This window comes from Myotis myotis, unplaced genomic scaffold (genome assembly GCF_014108235.1).
Source record: "Myotis myotis isolate mMyoMyo1 unplaced genomic scaffold, mMyoMyo1.p scaffold_m19_p_12, whole genome shotgun sequence".
Taxonomy (NCBI): Eukaryota; Metazoa; Chordata; class Mammalia; order Chiroptera; family Vespertilionidae; genus Myotis; species Myotis myotis.
The window spans coordinates 43,282,817-43,304,467 of NW_023416316.1; the positions used below are offsets into that span (position 1 = coordinate 43,282,817).

Consider the following 21,651-nt stretch of genomic DNA (forward strand, 5'->3'; position numbering starts at 1 on the left):
ACCTTTTGAGCTCGGCGTGTCAGCATTTTGAAAAACCCTAACTTAACTCTGGTGCCGTGTCACATATAGAATTTTTTTGATATTTGCAACCATAGTAAAACAAAGACTTATATTTTTGATATTTATTTTATATATTTAAATGCCATTTAACAAAGAAAAATTAACCAAAAAAATGAGTTCGCGTGTCACCTCTGACACGCGTGTCATAGGTTTGCCATCATTGGTATATATTGTCACACAGAAGTCCACCCATGGGCCGCTGTGGACATTGTAGTCAGTTCTGCCGGTTGCCCAGCAAACGCAGAAATTTTATAGCATGCCATCAAAGATTGTATCTATAACTGTGATGATTTAAAAAAATAATCACTTCATTTAGATTTTTCTATTTTAACCCAAGGTATTCTTCAGCGGAAATAAGGAAACAGTTTACTCTCCCACCAAACCTTGGCCAGTACCATCGACAAAGCATAAGCACCTCCGCTGGCTTCCCCTCTCTTCAACTAGTAAGTATGAGCTACAGCTTTGCTTAGAGGACGGTCACGTGCAGAAGCGCCCAGTGAAGGCTTTCTGCCTCACCTCTCCTGAGGTCTCCCCACTGCTACCTTCCACTTCCAACCACCAGTGCCTAGTTTTTAACATCTGACAATTTCCCTCTCTTCCTCTCTCAAGTAGGGCTTAGGGTGCAAAATGGGTTGTGGTTCTGAAGTCCCTGGACTTAGTGGACTTCCAGGCTATGTGATTTCACCCACATTATAATTCATATTGTAGGGAGGCAGAGGATTAGCCTTGGAAGCTTGCTACCGTTCATAACATGCTTTTATTGGGGGAAAATGTATTCCAAAACCTGAAAAGCCAAGTTACAAACCTTAGTTTTTTTAAAATAGTTTTCTTGGAAGTGTAATTTACATACAATAGAATTCACTCATTTTTAATGTACAGTTTGATGAATTTGGCCAAGTTATTGTTATTTAACCTCTACTCAATCAAGAGTCCCCATCATGGCCCCTTTTCGGTCTGTCTCCTCTCCCAGACCTCAGTTCTAGCCCTAGGCCATCACTGATCCACTTCCGTCTTCATAATGTTGCCTTATCTGGAACTTCATATAATTGGAATCAATTCGAACCCCCATTTTAAACACACACACTCTCCCTACATATGGTGCCTGGTTGGTATTGGAAATCTCAGGGGGGGGCACTTTGAAAAAGTATATGCTTGTCTAACCACTATGCTATACACCTGAAACCAATGCAACATCATATTGAAAGTTAACTGTAATTGGAAAACAAAACAAAACACCTAAAAAATATATTTTTTAAAAAACCAAACACTTCCCCTTCTAAGTTGAAGGTTGCCTGCATGTTTCACACCAATGGTTGAGCGTGCCTATGTGAGTTCTATTATTTGAGGACTAAATGCCAGACGTGTGCTAAGTAGGATGCATCTGACTTAAGTGAGATGGTTTGTCAAACCCGAAGGAGCCTCACTTCCTCTGTGAGAGCTGCAGCCTCCCCTGGCCTCACTTCCTCAGGCGCGGCGCAGCGCAGTGCACTTTTTTGCTTGTTCTGGCGGTTAGCCTGCGGAGGTTAGGTTTATTTTTTGTTGCTCACTTATTACTTCAAAACCACTTCTGCTCTTAGAAATTTTGTAACCTTCCACTCAGTTTCCTGTGGCTGCCATCTTGTCTCCTGTAACAATTTACACGCGACTCACTGTGTGTCCTTAAAGGTATGTTTACTGGAGTGATTGGTGGTTATTTCAGAGGGGTAACTTGTGTGTTGTGTCACTGATGAAATAGTCCTACTGAAAAATAGACTGCAAAAGGTCATTTGTGAGGACATGTCTTCCAAAAAACTACTTAGGACTTGGGTGGCTTGCTAGACTGCTGTTTTTATTTGTACTTTTCCTATCTGTTTCAAAATCGCGGATTATAATAAAAGCACATCAGGTGCATAATTTTCATGCTTTCAGATATATATATCAGGTGAACTGTGAACCAAGACAAATTAATTTGGTGCTAATATATATTTTATTGAAAACCCCTGAAAATTATTATGCAATTTCTGATTAAAATCTTACTCCAAAATATTAAACATTTGGTTAAAAAGTGACAGGATACACTTTTCTATCTTAAACTAGGTGGGGAGGTGGGGTTGGGTGCTTTGCTTCTTTGTAAATTAAGACCTCAGCGCTCTGCAGCCGGCTGTCTTGAGAAAGTGTGGACATCACTGAGAAGAGGCTTTGAGGAAGTTCAGCCAGCAGGCTTTAACCCCTTCTCTGCAGGCCAGCTTTGACTCTAATGCTGCAGCCTCACATTTCTTCAGGAGGAGATGTTTATAAATATAAAGTCTCAAAGGAAACAATTGCTTCACTGCAGGTGCTTTTTAGTTTTATGGAAGTAAATGTTGATGAATTAACTTCATTAGCTGGGCAGCCGAGTTAACACGTGGCTTAACGATCCATTTTCTAAGAGAAGATACCGAAGAAGTAGCACACATCTTTAACTATACAAGAATCATGTGTGCCTCAATTTATTCCTTTTTCCATTTGCAAATGAATAGCCTTTAAAATACACTACTCCGGGTTACTCCAGTTTAGTTTTCTGATGATCTTTTCCCAGATCTCTGCTTCTGCTTCTGCACAGTCTGTTACCCCTGTGCCTCCTATTAACTGACAGCAAAGCAGGAGGTAGGAGGGAGCCACCGGCCCCAATTTGATATCCACTAAAAAAAAAAAAGCATGGCCTGCTTAGGAAATCACCCTGATGTTTACCTGCTTGTCCCGTTGTAATGTCAGAATGAGTGACTGTTCTTCCCCTTGAGTCATCTTCCCAAATGAAGGTTCCTCCAACAGAAGTCAGCATACATGGTGATTTCCCTTTCCCTTCAAGAATGATTTCATTTCATGGGAAGACACTGGGACATTTCAGCAAGATTCATATCTGGGGAGGCAGAGAAGTAGTTCGTCATCTAAAGACTCTGAACCGGAAGTAGCTTTAACAAGCTGCTCCTAAGCAAGAAGCCATAGACTGTCCATTGTATAATTTTAGACAATTGAAAAGTAAGAATAAGTGCATTTTGACCTTTGTTTCTCTTACCTTTGTTTATATAAACCAACATTTCAACAACTCCACATGCCAAAACAAATGGTTGTTTAATTTTTTAAAGTATTTAACTGGACAAGGTTATTTAAAACTCAATCAATTATAAGTTTGTTGTTTTGCAAGAGGAAATAACTTGGAGTCGCATGGATCTGGGGTGAAGTATAACTGTCATGTAATTGGTATATAATTTGGGGTAAGTTAACCTCTGTGAAGGCTTCAGTTTCCTCATTTGCAATATTGGCATAATAATGCTGCCCATTAGGGTTAACATAAATGACATAATAGATGCTGTGTAAATAGTGTCTATTACTATCAGTGTGTTTGGCACTGTGGAGACACTAGGAGATTAAAAGAAGATCAATAGGAGATTGTTTTGCCTCTAAACGGGGCTTTATGATCTATTTGAGATAATATAGGAAATCCCTACTGGCTTTGAGTGTGGTAGGTGCTCAGAAGAGAGAAAAATCCATGACATAATAGGAGGTAAAGGCTTGATGGGGAAGGTGAGGAGACTTAGAGGAAGGTTCTCAGCCCTGGCTGCCCATCACAATCCCAGGGACCTTTAGAAACACCTGTGGCCAGGCCCACCATGGAATGAGCAAATAAAAATCCCAAGGGATGGTTCTAGGTCAGTGGTCAGCAAACTCATTAGTCAACAGAGCCAAATATCAACAGTACAACGATTAAAATTTCTTTGGAGAGCCAAATTTTTTAAACTTAAACTATATAGGTAGGTACATTGTTATTAACTTAATTAGGGTACTCCTAAGGCTTAGGAAGAGCCACACTCAAGGGGCCAAAGAGCGCATGTGGCTCGTGAGCCGCAGTTTGCCGACCACTGGCCTAGGTATTTTAAAGTTGCCTGGGACTTTAACATGTGGTCTAGTTTAAAAAATTACATAGTAGGAATATTCCAAACAGGAGGAAGAACATAAAGTGAAGTTTCTTTTGTTGTCCTACTTGTTCTGAGTTTCAGAGAGTATGGTCAGCAAGAGCCACATACTATCCCTATGGATATATCCTTATATAAAGATAGTTGTTTGAGTGTTGTCCCTTGCAACGAGGGTTGCTGTTCAATTCTCTGCCAGAGCACATGCCTGGCTTGATCCCAGGTGGGAGTTGGGAGGCAGGAGTCAGCTGATTGATGTTTTGCTCCAGCATCAAAGTTTCTCTCTCTCCCTCTCGCTTGCTCTCTCTCTGAGGATCAATGAAAAAAATCTTAAAAGAAAAAAAAGGTAGTGGCTTCTGTCATAAATCTGATAAGTCAAGTGAGAGGAAGGGTATGTTTGATTTCTTTTTCTGTTTAGTCAGGTTTGTGTTTTTAAACTCTAATTGTCGATGTTAGCTGTGATAATTTTGAATACAAGAATTTCAAAGTCAATAAAATATTTTTTAAAATTTTATATTTGAATATGAAGAGGAACCACCATTTGGAGTTGGTTTCTTAGACATGATGATAGAGTTGTTCTGGGCCTATCTGACACTCCTGTCAGAGTCCTTTGTGCCAGAGGGAGTAGCCTTAGTGTAGCATCGCTCATTGGCCGTGGCATTCTGCATTGCCACAGCCATGTGAACAGGTTGGCCAGACACTCTCTGATGTCAACAACTCTATATTTGATGTATTTATTAAAATGAAACTGTAAAATACTAAAATTATTTTTTAGTTATTCAAAGTAGAAAGGGGAGTAAAATATGCAAGAGAGGAAAGGGTTGGATCTATGCCCTAAGGTATAAAGAAGGATCAGAGACACTATCATGGTGTTAATGATCTTCACCTACATTTTTATAGAGAGAAAATCCTATTTTTAAAAAATGAGAATAGAAAATTTTGAAGTGAAATGGAATGAACCAGCTGAACCATAATGTCCTTGGGTGAAGAAAAGTATGTAAAAAGCCACATCCTGGATATGTACCAAACACCATGGTTACATGACATGTTTGTACACAGGGGTGGGCAAAAGTTGGCTTAAAGTTGTTCATATAAAAAAAGATATGCAGGTTATCATTGCAGTAGCTTTATTAACTCTGTTTCTAATACAACTATAAACCTACTTTTGCCAACACCTGTATAACACTTATATAGGAAAAAAAAGTCTCATACCTGAAAAAGCATTCATTTTTATTATGTGTTTAAGCTTCTGAACAATAAAGCAACCTTTTTCTTTTACTACTAAGGCTGAACGCTTGATAAATATGGCCCTTTATTATTTTTCTTGTGCCATTGCTCATGTGTGCTTCATTTTTCAAGCAGTTGGGCTATTCTTAGGTTTCATTGATTTCATGGAGGGGACATGATAGAAAATGAAGATCTCAGTATGGTGTATAGTGTTCATGCAAATTCACATGGAAGATAGAATGAAAGAGTGGGGCCCTGCATGCAGAGCAAGAGTTTCATTACTGTCATTGTTTAAAGCAGGGGAATCAAATCCACCTTGGTAAAATAGATGGTTGCCTACGATGGCATGTCAGCATCTTCCACTTGGTGGCATCAGGGGAAGATTGTCATTGGTGGAAGCAGGGAAGTAGTTAGTCTAAGACGTTGTACTTTGAAATTACTGAAGCCAGAAGAACATGTCTTCAGATCTTTTTACTTAAATATGGTAGAGAGTTGAAAGGATTGTCTTAAGCATTCACTCACTCATTCATTCATTCAGCTCATGGCAGGAGCTGGTCTAGGAGCTGGGGATACAGTGGTGAATATAGCAAAAGGTCTAGCCTCTTGGAACTTACATGCTAGAATGGGAGACATAGACAAAAAAAGTGAATGTAGACCAAATCAAGGGGGTTTTAATGATTTGAAGAATGAAACACGAAAAGGGAGAGAGAGTGACACAGAAGAGAGCCTATTTGGTGGTCTGTGAAGGCCTCTGTCTAGAAAGGAGACACTTGGGAAGGATTCTGAATGAACTTGACAGATATCTGAAGGAAAAGTCTTATAGTCAGAAGGAGAAAAGTCCCCAAGGCAAGAGTATGTGGCCTACTCTAGAAGTAGCAAGGAAGCAGAGAGCGAGATGAACAGAGTAGGCAGTAGGAGATGAGATCATAAAGAAAGCAGGGCTGGGTCATAGGCCTCAGAGACCATGGAAGAACTTGGGTTCTTCCCTTGGTTAAGATGAAGTCACTGTTTGAGACAGCGTGGAGGGACCTGGAGAGTATTAAGCTAAGCAAAATAAGACAATCAAAGAAAGACAAGTATCACATGATCTCACTTATATATGAAATCTAATGAACAAAGTAAACTGATGAACAAATTAGATGCAGAGACAATGAAGCATGTGACAGACTGATGTATTTCAGAGGGAAGGGGCAAGTGGGAAGAGATTAACCAATGAACTTATATGCATATATCATAGCCCATGGACAGATAACAGTGAAGGGAAAGCTTGGGGAGGGGGTGGAGGGAGTCAATGGGGGGGAAAAGAGGACATCTGTAATACTGTCAACAGTAAAGATAAATTTTAAAAAAATGAAGTCGCTGAAAGCATTGAGCATCAGCCAGGCACAATCATAATTTTTATAAAGATTGCTTATAGGGTTTTTTATATAAGGATAATTCTGGCTGTCACAGGGAGAATAGACTGGGCTGGGTGAAGTTGTTACAATAACTCAGGAAAGTAATGGTGGTGCTTTGGAATAGGGTGGTGGGAGTAGAGAAGGTGAGAAGTGGTTGGATCCTAGATATATGTATCAGAAGTAAAGTGGACAGGATTTTCTGATGGATAATACATAAGGTGTAAGATAAAGAGAAAAATCAACATTGACTCCAAAGCTTTTGCCCTCAACAGCCCGTGGAATGGAATTGCCACTTGCTGAGATGAGAAGACTTGGAAGATATAGGAAAGCAGATTGGCAGGGAAATTAAAAGTTTGTTTTAAATTTGTTATGTTTGATAGGCCTATTAGATCACCACGTGGTGATGTTGAGATATAATCAGAAAAGTCAACCTGGATTTCAAGCCAAAGGTTGAAGCTGCAGATATAAATTTGTAATATAAAAACCAAAAAAGGTATTTAGAGCCATGGGAGTAGATGAGATCATCTGGGCATGAATACAGATTGAGAAGAGAAGATGTTTTTAGAACTGAACCTTAAGGCAGTGTGTATGGGGAGGAGAACCTAGAAAAAGTGTCTCAAAGGGAGAGTGACTAATCATCTCAATTTGCTTGGGACTGAGTGGTTTCCTGGTACATGGACTTTTAGAAGCTGAGACACACTAGGACAAGTATTTCAAGAAAGAGGGACTGATTAACTGTGTCCAGTAGTGTAGAGAAACCAGGACCTTTAAATTTGGCAATATCGAGGTCTCTGGTGACTTTTTGTTGTTGTTAATCCTCACCCGAAGATATTTTTCCATTGATTTTTTAGAGAGAGTGGAAGGGATGGGGAGAGACAGAAAGAGAGAAGGTTGGGGATCAAGCCTGCAACCAAGATACATGCCCTTGACCGGAATCAAACCTGTGACCCTTCAGCATATGAGCCAACACTTTATCCACTTAGTCAAACCGGCTAGGGCTCAGGTAACTTACACAACTTGCCTAATTTGAGAACACCCTCCATGAAGATAAACATTCATGAGCGTATAAATAGCCAGTGTACCTGAAGACATCATTTCTCCTCCAGCCCACACAGAGCACCAGAAGCCTCCCCAGTGCTAAAACAAGGGACCCAGGTCCTCTGTGATTACTCCTGTGATTTGAGTCAAGCCATTTAGCCTCTGTTTTACTTTTTTGTTTGTTTCTCTCTTTATTGATTAAGGTATTAAATATGTGTCCTTATCCCCCCATTGCCCCCCACCCCCCAACTCATGCCCTCACCCCCCTCCCCCGTGTCTGTGTCCATTGGTTAGGCTTATATACATGCATACAAATCCTTTGGTTCATCTCTCCCTCTTAACCCCACCCTCCCCTACCTTCCCTCTGAGATTTGACTGTCTGATTGATGCTTCTCTGTCTCTGGATTTGTTTTTGTTCATCAGTTTATGTTGTTCATTATATTCCACAAATGAGTGAGATCATGTGATATTTATCTTTCTCTGCCTGGGTTATTTCACTTAGCATAATGCTCTCCAGTTCCATCCATGCTGTTGCAAATGATAAGAATTCCATCTTGTTTACCGAAGTGTAGTATTCCATTGTGTAGATGTGCCACTGTTTTTTAATCCACTCCTCTGCTGATGAGCACTTAGGCTGTTTCCAAATCTTAGCTATGGTAAATTGTGCTGCTATGAACACAGGGGTGCATATATCCTTTCTGATTGATGTTTCTAGTTTCTTGGGATATATTCCTAGAAGTGGGATCACTGGGTCAAATGGGATTTCCATTTTTAGTTTTTTGAGGAAACTCCATACTGTTCTCCACAGTGGCTGCACCAGTCTGCATTCCCACCAGAAGTGCACGAGGGTTCCTTTTTCTCCACATCCTCGCCAGCACTTGTCATTTGTTGATTTGTTGATGATAGCCATTCTGATAGGTGTGAGATGGTACCACATTGTCGTTTTGATAAAATAAAAATAAAAAGACCCCGAATAGCTGCAGCAATCCTGAAAAAGAAGAAGTAAGAGGGATCTCAATACCAGATATCAATCTGTATTACAAAGCTACTGTTCTCAAAACTGCCTGGTACTGGTACAAGAACAGACATATAGACCAATGGAATAAAATAGAGAACCCAGAAATTGACCCAAACCACTGTGCTCAAATAATATTTGACAAAGGAGGCAAGAACATACAATGGAGTCAAGACAGTCTCTTCAATAAATGGTGTTGGGAAAATTGGACAGATACATGCAAAACAATGAAACTAGAGCACCAACTTACACCATACACAAAAATAAACTCAAAATGGATAAAGGACTTAAACATAAGATGGGAAACCATAAAAATATTAGAGGAATCCACAGGCAGCAAAATCTCAGACATATGCCAAAGCAATATCTTCACTCATAGAGCTCCTAGGGCAGTGGTCAGCAAACTTATCAGTCAACAGAGCCAAATATCAACAGTACAACGATTGAAATTTCTTTTGAGAGCCAAATTTTTTAAACTTAAACTATATAGGTAGGTACATTGTTATTAACTTAATTAGGGTATTCATAAGGCTTAGGAAGAGCCACAATCAAGGGGCCAAAAAGCTGCATGTGGCTTGCGAGCCGCAGTTTGCCAATGGAAATTAAAGAGAAAATAAACAAATGGGACTACAGCAAAATAAAAAGCTTCTGCACATCAAAAGAAACCATCAACAAAACAACAAGAAAGCCCACTGCATGGGAGAACATATTTACCAATGTTATCACCGATAAGGGTTTAATCTCCAACATTTACAGGGAACTCATACAACTTAACAAAAGGAAGATAAACAACCCAATCAAAAAATGGGCAATGGATCTAAATAGATACTTTTCAAAAGAGGACATAAAGAAGGCCAGCTAGCCTTTGCTGTGCATTAGAGGGCAAGGAAAAGCTCAAACTTCATTAAGTAGCTGTAAATTTAAACTTGTAAGGTGTTTAAAATTTTTTTTGTGTATATCTTGTATTCTGATGACCAGGCCTCTGAAAAAAGTAGCTGGAAAGAAAGTTGGCAGAAAAGAAGTATTGAAAATTGCTTCAGGGCAGTGACTTTGTCCTCTCAGGCTAGTGCAGGACTGCTGTAGGATCCCAGTGAGTATTTGTTGAAGGAATGGAAGTAGGTGTATTAATCCAGATTCGGCCAGAGCAGCGGACCCAGTAGGAGCTGCGTATGTATGTATATTAAAGAATTGATTAAGGGGAATTGATTACACTGGTGGCTAATTTCCCAGGATTGTCAGGAAGGCAAGATCACCAGAAAGCTGAAGCTGCAGGGCGTGAGCTGAACTTTGAGAGGGCCCCCACCCACTTTGAAAAAGTATCCAATGTATTTAGACCACCCAGGATAATCTCCATTTTGATTAACTTAGGGTCAACTGATTAGGGACTGTAATTACTTTGGTAATATTCTTTCACAGCAGCACAGGTCGATTGTATGATTGTATCAGTAGAAGGTGTGTGTATGCTACAAATAGCTGCAGCCTCCCTTCCGTCCTCCATCCCTGGCAAGAGGAAACTCTTGTAGCTCACCCTGTCTGGCAGCATACTAGGAAGGGAATTCGGGGAATGTAGTTCAGCCTAGCCAAGGTGACACAGCAGAAAGTCATCGCTATAGATAAAGCGTGATTTAGGATCATTTGTATACTTAATTATTTTCATTTTTAGAGGGTGTTTTGTTTTTATTATGATTATTTGGGGTTTTTTCTTATATCATTTTAACAAATGATAGACACAATATGATCATGCATAGTATAAGATGACTTTGAAATTACTTTGGATTCTAACATTTAAACTAGTCTTGGGTGTCCACTGACTTAGGAGGCCATACATAGCTCAATAAGCAGAAAAAACAAAATAGTTATCACATTTTTCCGTGTATAAGATGCTATTTTTTTCTAACATCGTTAGACTGGAAATCGAGGGGCATCTTATACACAGAAATCAGCCAAGGAGGGAGCTGCATGGGTGCGTAGCTGCCCATACCTTGTCAATCAGGCTTCCTCTAATCATGAGCCTTCTTGTTACTGATGTCAGCTGATGCCACAATTGGAGGTAGAAGTGGAGAGGGACCAGAGCATTTTGAGTCCATAAAGATGTCAAAAACTAAAAATATAAATACTGGTAAGTGATTGTCTTACTCTGCAAAGTTCAAATTGAATGTAATCAGCTATGAAAAAAAGCATGGAAATAGAGCTGCAGAGAGACAGTTTGGACCTCCTCCCACTGAGTGTATGATCAGATGGTTGAGAAAACAGGAAGAACAACTCCTTAAGATGCCAAAAAAAGAAGAAGGCCTTAAGAGGAAAACCAGCAAAATGTTTAGAATATTGATTTCTTAATTTTGGGTTGGAAAAGTGAGGGGTGGGGGAGCGCATCTTGTACATTTAGAATGAACAGCTTCCTCCCTTGTTAGTTTCAGTATGGAAAGGGTAGAAGAGACTTAAATACCAGCTTGTGTGCAGTACTGGAACCAAACTCAATAGTACTATCATTATGGTTTGTGTTTACAGTCTATTTAGTCGTGAAACCTATTCAGACCTCAGGAGGTTATGACTTTATGATCAGTTGTGCATATAGCACTGGACACATTTCCACACAAGTAGTGCTCACCCTTTTTCCTTGGTTCTTAGAGATAATAGGAGCTGCTCTCAGCCAGGTTTTCATCAGATGTGGCTTTGAATTTCAGGGATATGACACTGAATTTTTTTCTCTTTGATGATTGCACACAAATGCCATGCTCTATGGAAGCTTGTCTTTTTCATGTCTTATACATGAAAAAATACGGTAATTTTCATGTTTGGCTTTTAAGCCCCCAAGAGCCCAAGTCCTGCCCTAGGGATTGACCTTAGATCAACTCCCCACCCCATCCCCAAACTTCAGCCCCCAATAAAATGCAGTGCCGTTGTAACACTCTCCAGTATTTATTTTCTCCCTTTGCTTACAGCTAAATAGGCATACTGTATGTATTTGTATGTATGTGTTGATTGCCTCACAATAAATCCTACTATTGAGATTAAGACCTCAAGTAGTTTAGAAAGAAAAATCTATTTCGGTTTCCAGTTATTATTTGAATTTGTAAGAGGAACAACTGTGCGAGGCCTTGTTACCCTTAATCGGGCTCTCCACCCACTTGCCAATGGCAAGACTAGTTTACCTCACATTTAGAATGAACAGCTTCCTCCCTTGTTAGTTTCAGTATGGAAAGGGTAGAGGAGACTTAAATACCAGCTTGTGTGTAGTACTGGAACCATACTCAATAGTACTATCATTATGGTTTGTGTTTACAGTCTATTTAGTCGTGAAACCTGTTCAGACCTCAGGAGGTTATGACTTTATGATCAGTTGTGCATATAGCACTGGGCACATTTCCACACAAGTAGTGCTCAATGGTGATACTTTTATTTTTTATATTAGCTTTTCCCTTCAAAGATAGTGATTTATACGTGCAAATGTGACAAACGGTACCACCTTATGGTTGTTGACTAAAGAGCGACGGAAACATGCATGAGAGGATCTCCCTGTACTCTTCTTCTGTGTCCCTGATGCCTAACCCAGTGGCTTGTGTTCAGTAGATGCTCAGCAGATAATTGCTGAATAAGGGACTCAGCCACCCTTTCTCCTTGGTTCTTAGAGATAATAGGAGCTGCTCTCAGCCAGGTTTTCATCAGATGTGGCTTTGAATTTCAGGGATATGACACTGAATTTTTTTCTCTTTGATGATTGCACACAAATGCCATTCTCTATGGAAGCTTCTGCTTACTAGGTATTAGTGCTAGAATCACATTGCTTCAAATTGTGCTTCACTATAATTCTAAGTATATATTTACAGTGCCTCTGCTTGAGTAATTGATATTCTTTATATTAAATTTACATTTATTACTTCTTTAATTAATTAATTAATTTACTCTTGTTTATTTTAAGCAGCCAATCTCATGAGAAACTCTGAATGGACTTGTGGGTAGTAGTAAATGTATATTTTTTACTCCCAAACACACTATTGCCTTGTGTTTTAATTATTTCTGGAAATACACATTTCCTGAAAAACCCGCAAGAGAAAATAAAATTATAGTGGTTAAGAACATGAACCTGCCTAGGTTTGAATTGCAGATGGGCTACTTCCATGTGTAACCATGTGCAAATTATTACATCTCTAGCCTTTACTGTCCTCATCTGTAAAATGGGAATAATAAAAGTGTGTACCTTATAGAGTTCTAGTGAGAATTAAATGGGATAATGTAAATAATGACCTAGCCCTATTTTTTGACACATAGTTAGTGCTCAATAATTGTTAGTTGAATAGGTATAAACTTTACACTAATAAGGTTGGCTGTGCAATAAATGCAGTTTTCTTCACTTCAAATATAAGTCTGCTGGTTGTGGTGAGGAGTGGGAAAGTTCACTTTCCCTATTGAGGTTGGTCTTACGTAGGTTTGCAGTAGGCTTTTTTGTTGCGTGCATAGATGATGCCTGTGGTTCCCTCTGGCTGAGGTCAACAATGTTTTTCTGCAAACTCTGTCCCCACCTGGCTCCTGCATAGGCTGCTGATTGGCTCCCTGCGCCCTGCTGGTCCCTGTTGCTTCATTTTGAGAGGCAGCCTATAAGGACTATGGTTGTCTCCTTCGCTGACCTCCAAAGTCCCTTCCAAATAGAAGCAAGAGAAACTTCCTTGTCCTCTCTCACACCACATGAGAGCCGGGGGGAGCTAGGGGGAGAGTCTTCGCTCTGTTGTTCTATTGAAGGATGTCTGTCGCCTTCTCTGCTGCCCCTTCTGGCATTGTGAAGTCCTCCACCTTGAAGCATCTCAGACAAAAAGGAGGGCAAAACGCTGCTCGATTCTCAGCTTTGTCCTCACTCCCCAACACGTTATTCATGTCTCCCCCACCAACAGGACCACAGGGGTGGGGAGGGACAGGGCAAGACCCATTTACATTCTCTTACCTTGCTTCTTTTTGCCTCTTCAGTAACACTCTGTTCCTCCTCTCCAGCTTGGAGCCCATACATCTAGTCTGATGGACAGTTTCAGGGCGATGAAAAACCGGTTTTATTAGCACTTCCTTTGGATCTGTCCCTGTTTCATATCGAGGTAGTACAAGTCAAGAATCTGGGGTGTTTGTTTTGTTCGTCTACAGAGAGGGGGTCAGAGGTAGAGAACAGTACTTCCTTGGGCAGATGACTCCAAATAGTCTGCCATAAATGAACACCATAGAGCTGCTATTGTATTATTATTATTATTATTACACAAATCTACTGATCTAAGTGATTCTTTTACTCCCTTAAGGCAGTGGTTCCTAAGTCTTTGGACTTCACAGACAAGAATATATATTTGTTGAATTGCCAACTTTTTATTTTATCAACTAAAGAAAATTATTTTTTTATTACCACCACTTCTATCACTTCTTTTATCCTCTCCCCTGTGGAAAGACATGAGTGAAGAGCAAAAGCGCCATCATTTTAAAGCAACTACAGAAACCTCAGCCCATTGCCCGTAGTTTTGCTCATTCAACAGCAGGCAAACCAGCACAGTCAGCCCAGCAGCGTCTGGAAGTCACTGCCTTGGGAATGTTTCAGCCTCCAGTCTGGTTCCCTGTGGGCCGTGATTGCGAGTGCAGGGTTTCAAGAACCCATGTCGTGGATAACCCAGGCCAAAGGAAAACACCATGCTGAAATAGTCAAAGGAATGTTGTTGAGTTTGCCTGCATTTCTGGAAATTTGCCTCTTTTCTACTTCACTGTATGGCCTCAGAGAGTGTTTGCAGGAGAAATTGTAAAAATGCAGCAAAGCCTTATGATCTCATTTTGGATCTCCTCAGGATTTCTCATCAAGGTGCAATTAAGCAGAGAAAAATTCTGCCTTGGGGTATGATTTTAATTACTCACCGTGTTCTGACTCGACTTTCCGAGCTGCGTTTCTTTTCCATATCGCTGCCTCTGTGTGTGACAGCTTCTCTGAGCTAAGAGTAGAGCACTTGTACTGAGTGGAAAGGGGTAGGGGGACCAACACCTACTGTCGCCTTAGTGCTTCTATCTGAAAACCGAGAGGGAACCTCCTTTTCCTTTTCCTGCCCCTGCAGCCTCAGTTTTATGACCCAGTGGAGCCGGTGGACTTCGAAGGACTTCTGATGACACACCTTAACAACCTGGATGTGGAGCTGGCCCAGGAGTTGGGAGACTTCACGGAAGACAACTTGGACGTGGTGTTCACGCCAAAGGAATGTCGGACTTTGCAGCCCTCTTTGCCGGAGGAAGGGTAAATCGTTTTCTTAAACTGTACATGGGATTGTGACTGTCTGGCCTGTTCTTGGTAAGGGGAAAGGTGCTCTAATTTTGGACTTCTTTTAAAAACAAACTAAATTACTCAGCTCTGTTGAGATGTGCAGGATGACTACGATAACCCAAAGACCTGCATGTAGACAGGTTTTGAGTTGGTTTGACCAGAGGCTTTGAAAAGTCATGTGGGAGCTAAGCCAGTGAAAGGGGTGCAGTGGGACAAAACAGAATGCTCCATCAGAGGTGAGGAGTGCAGGATCTGGAGTCAGACTGCCTGGGTGTCAGCTCAGTGACCTTGGGCGGGTCATGTGACCTCAGGAAGCCTCAGTTTCTCCATTTGTAAATACGTCAAGATTTTTCATAAATTTTTTTAAACCTCCATTCAGAAGCATTTTAATTGGTTAATGACTGGATCAAGTTATAAACATAAGTTGGACCCACATTTGTTGAGCATCCACTGTGTTGGGCAGTGGGATAAAAAGATGAATAAGGCAAATTTCCCTTCCCTTGAAGAAACTTTTGTCAAGTGGAAAAGCGATGGAGAAAGCTCTGTTGAGTGAATATGTGAATAGCTGTTTAGGGCTTGAGTTTCCACAGTGGGTTAGCCTATGTGTTTATAGGTGTGGGCGTTAGATCTTGTCATCGAACAATGGAATTATATCTAAATGAAACTCGTTACTTCTGTAGTGTCAAAAGCAATGTCTCTTTGGAGATTTTGGATGAACTTTGATTTGCATTCATTTTCAAAACAAAGTTAGCATTCATATCCTCCTGGACATTTTCAGCCTCCTCCTCTTCCCCAAAAAGTCCCAGAAAGAAGATCATGAAACATGGCCCCTGCCCTCATTACTCTGGGCTATTCTGATTCTAGTTTGGATTTCGTTTTATTACAGTTTAAGGAAGTTGGATGACAGTGAACAGTGACATGGTATTTTTTACCCTTTGCTCTGTTGTTTAGCTAGTTCTCATTCGCACAGAGCTGACCACATGCTCAGTTCTTAATGTTTTGAAAGTACTCACTTCCCACAAAATAAAAACTCTGCGATCCTTTGGAAACATTTTTCCCTAAGGATCAGTCCATCTATTCAGGTTTGTCTTTAACGTAGGTAGTGTCTATTATTTTTACTCTTAGGAGAATCATTTAATTTGATTTCTTTGTGTAAAATTTATGGTTAATTATCTTCAAGTGAGTTAGGATCTTGGAAGAGCCTGTTTAAAATACTCTAGAGGTAGGAGGATTTTTATTTCTTGAGATTTGATAGAGGAGGTAATATTTTTCTTAGCCTTATTTTTTAGTGTAATACTACCTTGTTACTGAAATTTATAGCTAACACTGTCTGATGACTTGAATACAACCGGTACCATTTAAATCCTTGCCCCAAAGTATTCTGTGTCACTAAAGCCCAACAAGGTACCATGGTCATCATCAGAGTCAACAGCGGATCCTGTTGAGCCCCCTGTGCCTAGCCCAGAAACTTTGTGTTGAGCAGTGATCGGTGGTCATTATAAGCCTGCACTCCAAAGGTGAGCTGCCTGGGTTCTGGCCCCTGCTCTACCACCTCCTGGGCGACTTTAAGCCAGATCCTTCTCACCTCATTTTTCTGCAAAATGAGAATAATGATAGCACCTGTCCTGTGGGGGCTGATAGAAAATTAACTGAATTACTACCTTTAAGGTGATTACATCAGTGCCTAATGCATAGTAAATGGTACTTAAGTATGAACTATCATCTGTAGGTCTTATGTGCTAGACACTCTTCTAAGCACTTCACATGCTAACTTATTTAAACTTCATCACAGCTCTCTAAAGGACACGCTCCACTATTAATATCACCAATTTAAGGCGAAGAAACTGAGGCACAGAAGGGTTGAGTGACTGGCCCAAGGTCACATAGCTGATAAGGGGTGGGGCTTAGATATAGACATGCAGAGCCCAGGGACCACGTGGCTAATGTTTAGAATACTTCATCTGATACTAACAGCAAGCCTACACAGTAAGTACTGTTCCTATCTCCTTTTTACAAACAAGAAAATTAAAACTTGCAGTACTTGGACTTACTTATCTTTAATACCAAAACATTGGGGGAAATAGCAAAACAACTTTGTTGCTGTGGGAAATTAATTATTTCTGATTTCAAGACTCTGGAGCATTTGAAGAGTGTCTCTCATGACGTGCAAGACCCACCCCAATCAATGATCACCAACCAAAGCCAGTGTCTGTCAACTTCTTCTTTTACTTTTTATTTTTTAAATTTTATTTTATTGTTTAAAGTATTACAAATAGTACGTAGTACATATGTCTCCTTTTTCCTGTCAGCTTCTCAAAGTATAAGAACGCTGTTCTCCATGGCTTTCAAAAAGAAAGACATGCATGTTCTAACAAGGTTACACGTGAACAAAAACTATGGCCAAGTTACCCCTCTGAAAAAATGGTACTTATACTTATTTTTCCTTGTTTTGTATGTGATTACAGCTAGTTCTACCTGTCTTGTGTCAGAATGCCTTTAGGGATAAGTATGGTTGAACATACAATTCTCTGTAACAAAGAAAACCCACAAAGTATAAAATGCCAACATATCTTTCATCAAAGTAAAAATGTTATTGCTTGAGGAATTCACTTGGAATGACTGGGTAAGGACTGCCCCAAGCATTCTCATTTGACATGGATTTGAAACCGTGCTGCTCTCTCCTTAGTTATGATAAGGCCTTGCTTTGTTGTTTTTGCACAGTAACAACATGTTTTTATTTCATTACCCATCTCATTAGGGTTGAACTGGACCCTCATGTCAAGGACTGTGTTCAGACCTATATTCGGGAGTGGCTAATTTTAAACCAGAAGTAAGTTCTTTTTTTTCTCTCTCTCTTTACATATTTATTTGTTTTCTATTTTTAGCTTTTTAATTTTTTTTTTAATTCAGATTTCTTTCAAGAGCACTTTTAGGTTTACAGAAAAATTTGGTATAAAGTATTGACAGTTCTCATGTATCCCCTAGCCCTGATCTCCCAATAGTTTCTCCTATTATTAGCATCTTTGGTTTAAATTTTATTTTATTTTTTAAAATTTTTTGCACATGTCCCAAAATGATCATGAATATTGATTTGGGGGTTTCAATAAATTTTAATGACTATGCAGCTTTGCAAATACAAAATTCATGAGTAATGAGGATTGACTGTATCTTGTATTACTCCCCTGCTCAAACACCTGCTAAGGCTCCCTACTGCCTACTAAGTCAGATATAAACTTCATCTGCTTGCCTTTCAGGGGCTTTAATAACCTAGTCCCATTCTGTCTATTAAAACTCACTTTCCTTAAGTCCTGGAGTCATTTCCTTTCTCTGGGCCTGCCTCTCTTCCCTGCTAGTCCACCTCTACCCCCTCGCTCTTGTTTCCCCTCTGGGCATGCCCTCCCTTCCCTCGCCTGCCTACTAGGTCCTCCCTAAGCATTACAGGTCAGATAAAATCTCTTTTACTTTTTGTAGCTATCTCTGACTGATTTATCCTTTCTTGGATGGATCTTAAGTGTGGTACATTTCATGCAAGTGATGAGCCAATATTGACACATGAATAATAACTAAAGTCCATAGTCTACATAAGGGCTCATTTTTGTGTGTGTGTTGTATATTCTATGGTGTTGACAAGTGAATAATGACATGTATCTGCCATTATAGAGTCATATGGAATAGCCTAAAAATCCCCTGTGCTCCACTTAGTCAGCCCTCCCTAGCAACCACTATCTTTTTATTGTCTCCATAGTCTGGCCTTGTTTCTCTATCTTTTTTTGTGGCTTGATACCCAGCTTCTTTTTTTGCTGACTAATATTGCACTACGTTGATTTACAACAGCTCTTCTATTTACCTACTGAAGGAGAAAGCTACATTTCAAATACAAGGAATAGAGTCTCTCTGTTTTGTTTCCATTCTGATGAATTCCTGGGGCGGGGAGGGTGGTGAATAAATGAACTGAAACTTGGGCCTGAGATTCAAAGATAACATTTAAATTTGTGACCAAGAAATAAACTGTTGCTAGCCTTTTAGTCGAAAGCCGCTCTCTCCTGGGTTAAACAAGTATTTTGTGACATTGTCCTGAGCTTTATGTCTCCATGCCACCGACCTGGACAGCATTCTGCAGATTGGGCGGCATGCCCTACTCGAGAAATATCAGAGAACCTGTGGCAACAGTCCTTTTTCACCTGCAGTTTTGCCTTCTGCACTTGTGTTTTCTGCAGTTTCAGCCACCAGCAGTGAACCATTTGTCCACAAATATTAAGTGGCAAATTGCAGAAATAATTCATAAGTTTTAAATTGCTCACCACTTTGCGCAGCATGATGAAATCTCGCAATGCCCTGCTCCAGGCCTGGATGTGAACCATCCTTTGTCCAGCATCTCCACGCTGTATACGCTCCCCATACGTTAGTCACTTAGTAGCCACCATCTTGGTTATCAGATCAACTCATGGAAATGCTTGTGATACCCTCAGGGTAGCCTAATGCTCCGTCACAATGCCTACGTCATTCACCCCCCTTCATCTCATCACGCAGGCATTATGTCATCTCACATCATCACAAGAAGGGTGAGAATAGTACAATATTAGGAGAGAGAGGGAGCATATTCACAGAACTTTTACTGTAGTATATTGTTATAATTGTTCTATTTTATTATTCGTTATTGTTAATTTCTTAATTTAATTTATAAATTAAACTGTATCATAAGTATGTCTGTATAGGAAAGAACATACATAGTATATATAGGGTTTGGTACTATCTGTGGTTTCAGGCATCCACTGGGGTTCTTAGAAAGTATGCCCCTCGGATAAGGGGGGATGACTAACTTCAAGTTCTGATACCCTCCATTGCCTATACTTCAGTAAGAATTACTGCTCTATGGGATAAATGATGAAAGACTTTGGGGATTGGGTTTTATCTAATTCCTGGAAGTGTGCCATTGAATTTGTGCTGGTGTTTTTTAAAGTCATGTCAGTATGGATAGTATTTTTAATAGCTTAAAAAGAGAAAGCTTCACTTCTATAAAGTAATTAAGAGAAAGTTAGATGTTAATCCATCATCTGTTCTAATGGGAATTGAAAACCAAGTTTACCAGGCAATAAAATAAGATTATGCTTTGCTGGTAATAAATAAAAAATTTCAGGACAAGTTGTTCTCAAGTTTTTATATGTTACTAGAGGCCCGGTGCACAAAAATATGTGCACTCGGGGGGATGGGGGGATCCCTCAGCCTGGCCTGTGCCCTTCCGCAGTCTGGGACCCCTCGGGAGATAACTTCCTGCTGGCTTAGGCCTGATCCCGAGTGGCAGAGGGCAGGCCCAATCCCTAGGTGCAGCCCCTGGTCGGGCTCAGAGCAGGGCCGATTGGGGAGTTGGGGCGCCGCCCCCTGTCATTCACAGAGCAGGGCGGATAGGGAGGTTGTGGCCCCACCCCCTGTCACACACAGAGCCGCAGGGCGATCAGGGGGTTTGGGCGCTGCCCCCTGTCACGCTGATCTGGTGCCGGGAGGCCTCTGGATCCGCTGATCCCAGTGCTGGGAGGCCTTGCGGCTCCCCTGATCCCAGTGCTGGGAGGCATATTACCCTTGTACTATATAGGATAGAGGCCTGGTGCATGGGTGGGGCTGGCTGGTTTGCCTTGTACGGTGTCCTGGACCAGGGTGGGGGTCCCCACTGGGGTGCCTGGCCAGCCTGGGTGAGGGGATGATGGCTGTTTGCAGCTGGTCACACACCCTTCAGGGTGGGGGTCCCCACTGGGGTGCCTGGCCAGTCTGGGTGAGGGGCTGAGGGCTGTTTTCAGGCTCACGGGTGACTGAAGCTCCCAACTGCTCCTTTTTTTCTTTTTCTTTTTTATTCTGGGCCAGCTTTTCTCTGGCTCCAGCTCTGAGGCCTCTGCTGCTGAAAACAGGTATCTGGTTTGTTTGTGTTCTATAATTGAAACAATGTATAACTCCAGCTCTGAGATCCCGGCTCGCTGAAAGCAGGTTTCTGGGGTTTTGTTTAGCTTCTGTATTTATTACAATGTTTCAAACTGCAGGCTCAGAGGCAGGCAAGGCAGGCGGGGAACGTTGGTTTCCTCCGTCACTGAAGCAAGCAAGCCTCATGTTAGTTTCAAGCTGCCTGGCTGCCGGCTGACATCTTGGCTGGCAGTTAATTTGCATATCTCGCTGATTAGCCAATGGGAAGGGTAGCGGTCGTATGCTAATTACCATGTTTCTCTTTTATTAGATAGGATAATTAGAGATACTTTCCAATATTAAGGTTCTGAAAAAAAGTCTAAGAAATGATAAATGGAAAAGTCCATTTCACTTCATTTGGTTTTTATTTGCTGTTTAGGACATTGCACTTTTTCATTCCTGCTCATTTTATTCATGAAGTTGAATTTCATGGCAATTCCCATTGGAATATTTATTTTCTCTATCTTGTACAGACTTAAAAGAAAAAATGACTCTTTAGAGTGCTCATTGTAGAAATTTTAGAGATTACTGCACAGGGAAATAAAAGGAGAAAACAAATCACTCAATTTCACTATAGACAGATAATCTATAAAAATTAAATCAAATTATAATGCTATTTGTTAGAATGGTGACTTCTCTGGAGCAAGAGTAAATGAACTCAAGTCATGGCTCCACCTCTTGCTAGCTGAGTGACTAAGACAAATTATTTCTTTGTACCTCAATCTTCTTGTTAGGAAATAGACATTAGAATAGTACCTGCCTCAT

General features: G+C 40.6%; 1 protein-coding gene across 5 annotated transcripts in view; it reads left to right on the top strand.

Moving 5' to 3' along the window:
* The window catches only part of DOCK8 (dedicator of cytokinesis 8), a 196,846-nt gene that overhangs the window by 45,145 nt on the left and 130,050 nt on the right, over positions 1-21,651 (top strand). The window contains exons 1-4 of one of the 5 annotated variants that reach the window (XM_036330924.1): positions 417-503; positions 1,638-1,725; positions 14,735-14,910; positions 17,696-17,767. In XM_036330924.1, coding sequence (XP_036186817.1) covers positions 14,783-14,910; positions 17,696-17,767 — 200 coding nt within the window. In that variant the 5' untranslated portion in view covers positions 417-503; positions 1,638-1,725; positions 14,735-14,782. Of the gene's footprint in view, positions 1-397; positions 504-1,637; positions 1,726-13,649; positions 13,748-14,734; positions 14,911-17,016; positions 17,362-17,695; positions 17,768-21,651 lie in introns of those variants that run through there. The other 4 variants (XM_036330925.1, XM_036330922.1, XM_036330926.1 and 1 more) reach the window with 4 other exon arrangements.